The sequence below is a fragment of the Penaeus japonicus genome, unplaced genomic scaffold (genome assembly GCF_977035675.1).
Source record: "Penaeus japonicus unplaced genomic scaffold, GWHDUDI00000001_assembly GWHDUDI00000028, whole genome shotgun sequence".
Lineage (NCBI taxonomy): Eukaryota > Metazoa > Arthropoda > Malacostraca > Decapoda > Penaeidae > Penaeus > Penaeus japonicus.
In genome coordinates, this window is record NW_028234430.1 from 32,711,569 (window position 1) to 32,719,068 (window position 7,500).

The 7,500-nt window shown below is 38.3% G+C and overlaps 1 protein-coding gene across 6 annotated transcripts in view; it reads left to right on the forward strand.

Moving 5' to 3' along the window:
- LOC122242940 (uncharacterized) overlaps positions 1-7,500 on the forward strand; it is a 19,376-nt gene that overhangs the window by 1,900 nt on the left and 9,976 nt on the right. For 2 of the 6 annotated variants that reach the window (XR_015192464.1, XM_086553699.1), the window contains exons 2-11: positions 1-28; positions 231-278; positions 469-527; positions 718-786; positions 979-1,120; positions 1,305-1,363; positions 1,554-1,596; positions 2,399-2,445; positions 2,834-2,917; positions 3,144-3,271. The exon at positions 1-28 is cut by the window's left edge and continues 10 nt beyond it. Coding sequence is in view for 5 of the 6 variants with exons in the window: in XM_086553699.1 (XP_086409825.1) it covers positions 3,264-3,271 (8 nt within the window). In the remaining variant the exon portion in view is untranslated. Of the gene's footprint in view, positions 29-230; positions 279-468; positions 528-717; positions 787-978; positions 1,121-1,304; positions 1,364-1,553; positions 1,597-2,398; positions 2,446-2,833; positions 2,918-3,143; positions 5,334-7,500 lie in introns of those variants that run through there. The other 4 variants (XM_086553697.1, XM_086553698.1, XM_086553694.1 and 1 more) reach the window with 3 other exon arrangements.

Here is a 7,500-nt window from a genome sequence, read left to right on the forward strand (position 1 = left end):
TGCCTGCAAGAGACAGAATCCAATGAAGGTTAGTAGTCAAAATTGGCCAGATTAAGGATGTCGTATAACATTACTAGAATAGTTTCATGATGATATCTTTACCTTTCACGTCTGCGGTTTCCAACAGATGGCTTCGGTCTATGATGGTGTGAAATGTCTGAATAAGATTGGTCTATATATCGAGAGAAAGATTTTAGATAATCTGTTCTAATTACCACGTCTCTTTACAGATTGTGAACATACTTGAAATGGATTTGTGAAATGAACTAAAGAAAAAGGTAAGCATTGTCATTATTATTATACAGATTTAAATTGAGTAGTTCATGATGATATCTTTATTTTTCACGTCTGCGGTTTCCAACAGATGGCTTCGGTCAATGATGGCGTGAATTGTCTGATTAGAATTGACATGTATAAAGTTTGATTTTATATAAATTCTTTTTCTAATTGCCCTTTTCATCTTTACAGATTGTACTGATACTTGAAGGGGATTTCAGATGGATTTTGAAATAGGATGAAGACAAAAGGTAAGCATTGTCATTATTATTATACAGATTTAAATCGAGTAGTTCATGATGATATCTTTATTTTTCACGTCTGCGGTTTCCAACAGATGGCTTCGGTCAATGATGGTGTGAATTGTCTGATTGCAATAAGAATCTTGGTGACAAATAATAGTAAGACCGTTTAATAATACTTTAATTTCTTTCTTTACAGGTACTCCCCACAAGTTGTGAATTGAGCAAATGCACGCAATGGAATCGGCTAAATGGGCTGACGACAAAGGTGCGTTTTTAAGCATAGCTGTTGTATAGACTAGAATGAAGTTCGTGATGATATCTTTATTTTTCACGTCTGCGGTTTCCAACAGACGGCTTCGGTCAATGATGGTGTGAAATGTCTGATTCCACAAAGATGGTTTGATAATTGTCTTTGAATTATTATTATTACTAAACTTTAGGCTTTGATCCTTTGCAGAGTGGTGCTCGACCTCGGCAGTGACCGCCAGGTGATGGTGGAAACTCCTGAACTTGGACGGGGCTTATCTGCCGAGCACGGGGATGCGAGAGCAGTGCGCTACCACTGCTCTGACCAGATGGCCAATGGGCCGAGGACATAGGTGTGTTTATAGGTTTATCCCTTATACAGAATGAAACTGTTAATGATGATATCTTTTATTTCACGTCTGCGGTTTCCAACAGATGGCTTCGGTCAATGATGGCGTGGATTGTCTGATTAGAATTGACATGTATAAAGTTTGATTTTATAAATTCTTTTTCTAATTGCCCTTTTCATCTCTACAGATTGTACTGATACTTGAAGGGGATTTCAAATGGATTTTAAAATAGGATGAAGATGAAAGGTAAGCATTGTTCATTATTATAAAGATTCTAATCAAGTAGTTCATGATGATATCTTTATTTTTCACGTCTGCGGTTTCCAACAGATGGCTTCGGTCAATGATGGTGTGAATTGTCTGATTGCAATATAGTGATATGATGATGATTGTAATTAAAGGATTTTATTCAATGTGTCTTTTTGCTTCTTTACAGAGCCTGCAAGAGCTAGTAGGAGTTGTGAAATGCAGTATGACAGGTATATACATATATATAATATATATATATATTTTTTTTTTTCCCCCCCCTCATTAGCAGAAGAAATACTTTTTGAAGTTCCTTAAGTTTACAATGTTCAAGCTTTTCAAAAGCTGTATGAAACCTATATCGGCAAGAATTTTTTTACTTGCATGGTCATGATTTTCACATACGCCTTGCCCTCTAAAGGTCATGTCTTGAGGGTGATATGTTAAGTGATGTCTTGTTTTTATGATATGGGGTTTCTTTTTTCATATTGTGAAGTTAGATATAACCAATGGTCACAGCATTTTAATGATTCATCCTTCAATTAAGTTTTAAACTTTCTTTGATGTTAAATGCACTTTCTTATTTTTATGAAAAGGACTTTTTTTTTTTTTTTTTACCTACTGATCCCAAGAACATATTCAATTTTATTTAGTTAGCTAGGGCTCCTAAATACTTAACCTCTATTCAGCCAGCACTGCCTTACCTTGCCTGTTGATACTATTTTTTTTTTTTTTTTTCCAAGATTTATAAGTTATGATAAAGCAATTGTGGTTAGTCATGCAGTTGTCGGCAGGGTAATAGTTCAAACACCTGTGCAAATCTAAGTATTTAGGAAGATTGCTTAATCTCTTATCAAAGATGAAGTGATTTCATTTTTTGAAGATCGAGCAAAGATCAAAATGTTTGTAAGAGAAGGTAAGGTTCTCATGATTTTCATGGCTTTACAGAACAAGCAACCGACAAGTTTTACTATTTTTAGTCTGTTTTCTTGATTCCACTTAACTTATTCTCATGAAGGTGTTTTTTTGTTTCAGGCCTTTGTATTCATCAGATCCAAGTTCTTGAGCAAGTATAAAATTAGGTAAGTTTATACAATTTTTAGACATTTGTAATGAAGTCCTGGAAATGAGTAATGCATTAAAATATTAGTATTTTCTGCATTTTCTGCTGTCATTGTTTATCTAGAGGGTTGGAACACTGCACCAACAGTCTCAAAAGTACTTTATTTAAAAGATTGGTATTTGGGTTTAATCCATTAATCATAACTTCTTTTATTAAATTCTTGCTGACTCTATTATGCGAGATGAAATGTATTTCATTTTAGAGGAGGAAGCAAAGAGCAAGGTTTGCTGAAGCGGCAGTTTGTCTTGGTGGCTTGCTTGCCGTCCTGCAACCAACAAGGTCTTGGAAATGGGGGAATGAATTGAATGGCCTGGTATGTGTATAGACTAATATTTATTCTTTTTCAGGTTTGGGGATGGATGCCATGACATACCTTCTCCATGTCTATGGTAGACACTTGTTGAACCAAGGAGAGAACTAGAGAATACAAGGTAAGAAAAGGTGTACCCGGAAGATTATGAATGTATACAGTTTGTGAACCAAAGTTCTTTTTCTCGGATTGCTTGTTTAAAAAAAAAAAAAAAAAAAAAAAATGCCCTGACAAATGATCAAAGTTTGGTTTATTAACCTGCATGTGTGCTTTCACCTTACCAGTTGACTGGTACATTTTCAAAGCTTTTTGTGAGAATCTAATGAAACTTGCACTTCACATTCCAGGTACCACATTGGACTAAAGTGGAACTCCTCTCTCTTGACTGGTGAGGAGCCAAGTACTAGGAGAGCACCTAGGGTACAACAGCTTGAACCCTTTTAATCCATCCTGAAGGTTGTGAAGTAATGAAGGGGTGGGTTACCAGAACATATACCCTTCTAGTACTTGCCAAGGATTGCCAGTGTTGGTTCTTTTGTTGCAGCTCTGAAGACCCTTATTTTTACTATGTTGCTCTTGCATATCCCACTTCCTACATTGCAGTGAATATCCTGCGATGGGTACGTCTTGGTGTGTAGACCTGGAGTAATATATATAATTTTTTCTGCATGGTTTGAAGATTCAAAATTGTGCGAGAAGCTTTGTCAATAAAACCTTGTGTGTTATTCACATTTTACTATCCCCCCTGCATGCTTATTGTATTTTGCACTTTATTTTTATTTCAACTAATTGACTAGATTTATAGTACTGCAAACTTATATTATTATTATTATTATTTTTTTTTTACTAGTTGACACCCATTTGTAATCCTCCATGTTTAAGTTCAGTACATCAAGTTGTTTACTTATGGTGTAAACCTTTATTAAAGTAACAGTTGCTATGGTTACTTGGATTAAAAGCCAAGACTTAGTGTGGCTAGTAATTGCAGTTCATTTTGTAATGGTCTTTGATTCATTGCATAGCCTGCTGACTTCACTTTTGTACAAATGTTGTATTTGTCATGTAGTCAAGTGATATACCTTTTTAATTTGCTTGTAAACAAGATGAATTATTTTGTTTTAGGTCTGTCTATAGACCCTATTTTATAGTAGTGCCCAAATTAGTCCCAATTATCATGGTAAATGTTTTCTTAAATGAACCCCTCAAATATTCCAACATAATTTGCTACTAACTACTAGTGATGCAGGTCTGAACGTTCCACAGTATAGTGGGTTGTTGTGACTGAAAATAGCGCTACTAGAAAAAGAAATGGTATAGGAGAACTGTTAGGCAATTTGCAATAACTTTTTGGGCATTTGCCATTTTGGAGGAGGAAACCACAAACTATTTGATGAAAGTTTAAGATCTGATCTATTCCTGCCCATATATGTTATAAATGGAATTAGAATTGAAAGAATTAGTGAGTGAAAAATGAATTCTTTAATACTCACAGCATGGTATACACTTTTCAGTTATGCACTAGCTGTTTCTAAGGCCCTCTTAACCCTCTCTGGACGGGTGGTACAGTACTGTACTGCGCATTCAAAAGCCCAGTGGCCGGGCGACACAGTATTGTGCCAGCCATTTAATTGATTTAGGCCTAATAATTCGAACGCCCCGGCATTGGGACATTCAAGGCTGGAATGCCCCTGTTGTAAGTGGGTTAATATGGGGGAATTTTGTTTGGCTGACTGCTGTGTGTCTTGTTGGAAATGGGGGGAAATCGTGAATAAAGCCGCGTCCACACGAGTGGGCCTGATCGGCAGGCATGCCTTGACGGGCAAAAGATCAAAATGCCCGAGTGCCCGTCGAGCGAAATCACTAGGTGGGGCCCGGTAGCTGGAGCTTTGAGCCTTGGTCGTGTGGACAACATTCACGGGCAGGCCTGGCAGAATTTGCCCGCAGATCAGGCCCGCTCGTGTGTACGCGGCTTAAGGCTTCTTAAGAAGCTTTACTCCATTTTTGAGGTCATATTGAGCAGAGTTTTGGCAAGCAAAGTCCCCCATCTGGATGGGGGCTTCATCGAAATTGATAAAGAAAAACATTACAAAAATATACCAGTTGACCATTACCCTGAATGGAAATCGTGTTGCTTCATTTAATAGGCAATTTACTTAATTTTTAATCATGACTATGAAATCCTTAAAGTTCTGGCCATTTTTTTAAAATGCATTAAGTGGCAAGGTAATTTTTTTTTTCTACTTTTTTTTTGTGGAGGGGCCTATTGCTATTATTTTTTTAAATTCAGATTTTAAGATTTGGTTTGCTCTCTGGATGCTATCAGTACTTTCAGCTGTTCCCCCAGTCTCATAATTATAATGTTAGCATGGTGAGTTAAAAAATGATTATACAATTTTGATCCTTTTTCAATTTGGACTCCACAAAATAATCCTTGAAGTAGGTCCTTAAGAAATGTTATCTCCCAACATGTATTATGAACGAGCCCATTTGGATTTTGAGGAAAGGGAAGCATATTAACACCCATATCCCATTGTGGCCATGTCACTACCCATTAACCCATTCCCGACGGGATTTACTAGCGCCTAGGATCAAATCCAAATGCGCGGAGCGTTTAACAGCCTAGGCCAATTGAATAGCTTGCACAATACGCACAATAACCGCCTCGGCACCGGTCACTGGGCTTTTGAATGAGCACACCACATGCTGTACACCCGGTGTTGTTAAATAGGGCATCACTAAGATTGTGATTCATCATCATATCTTGCCGCTCCATCTCTCAAGCCAACATCGGGTAGTGTCATTGACGACCTTCAGGTCATTGTCAGTACAGGATGGACTCTATGAGCATGATGACATAATGTGCTCCATTGTTTGAATCTCGGCTCCACAAGGGCATTCTGGGTTGACTGAATGCCCCTATTTTACCATATCCCCAGTTCTAGCCACTCTATTGAGTGTTACCCATTGCACGCGGGGCAACTCTGTTTCAGGTGGTAGGCACTCGCTTGGGTCTGGCAGTGCTACAGTTGTAGTATGTGGATCTATTTCATTCCACTTTGATAACCTATATGATTGTGGAGTTATATTAGGGAGACCAGCCACTGTTGTGAAACTCCTACATGATTTTAAGCATTTTGCAACTTCTTGATGGTTGTATAGAGGGTGCCTTGTGTCACTTAGTTGTTTAGAACGCTCTGTACATGCTATAGTCTCCCGTCGCACTTCTGGTGGGGATATACCACTTAATCTCTAGAGTGCTGGTAAAGAGGTGGTCTTAAGATTCCCAGTTATTGTTTAGCACACACTATTTAATTTATCATTCACACGGTGGGCATGTGCAGAGCGGCACCAGACAGCAGCGCAGTACTCGGCCGTGAAATAGCATAACGCCAGCAATGTTGTGCGAAGCGTTTGTGGGTCCGCTCCCCAACTTGAGTTAGCTAGCAAGCTAATTAAGTTGCATCGTGGAGATAGTTTTTTTGCGGACTTTTTCAACGTGGGCCTTAAAAGACAGGGTTCGATTCAATGTGACGCCTAAATACACTGGTGTTAGTCTGTTTTCCAGTTGTTTCCTTCCCATTGGATCTTTAAGGTGCTTTTGGCCATTCGGTTGTTGAAATGGAGACTACACACCTTGGTCTTTCCAGGATTGGGATTTAAGGACCGTTTTTTGTAGTAACCAGAGAGAAGGTTAAAGGCGTCGGATAGCCTCCTCCTCTTTTGTCTTGAGTAGCAAGACAAAGGTCATCCGCATAGATGAACCTGTGGATATCCGTGAATGATGGGAGATCATTGGTGTAGATGTGGAACAAAGTCGGCGCAAGGACAGATCTCTGTGGCAGGCCATTCTTTTGTGGCCGCCACCGACTCTTCTTTCCATCCATCTCCACGAAGAATCGTCGATTCCTTAAAAGTGATTCAATTATATGAACAACCTTGGTGTTTTTAATCATCTGGCCGACTTTCAGTAGCAGTGCTCGGTGGTTGATGGTGTCATATGCTGCTGTCAGCTCTATAAATACTGTCCCGGTTGTCTTTGCAGCTTCATACCCATCCTCAATGAATTGGTTTAGGTTAAGTACCTGGCCAGAACACGAGCGACCTTCTCTAAAGCCAGCTTGGTCCGAAGAAAACTGGTTTTCTACTGTTGGTGAAATTCGTCCCACAATTAGACGTTCATATAATTTGTATAGTACACAGAGGAGAGATATTGGACGGTAGCTTGTCGGGAGTGAGGGGTCTTTCTCAGGTTTAAGGAGGGCAACAACCTTTGGTCTTCTCCATATCCTGGGGATACGGCATTCGGTTGCACAGGTTGCCCATCAACTACTGGTTAACGGGAAACCACTGCAAAGAGAAAAGGGCTATTTGAAGATTGTGATTGATTTCTTTAAACCAATCATTAAGGAAAAATTATAATTGATTTTTTTTTTTTTTTTTTTTACTGAAATCCTACAATATTTTAAAGCCGTTTACTGGAGGAACATTTGCAAAAATTAATATATCTGAAAAAAAATTGTTTAAATTATTTACTGAAATCCTACCATATTTCAAAACGGTTTACTGGAGGAATATTTACAAATCAACTAATGCAAGCTAATTACATCAAATATACCAACTTTTTATTAATGTTTATTAGTTGTGTGGTAAGATGTGGGCTATTGTAAATATGCTGTGCTTAGAAAGGAGCCAAAGTGCCTATAT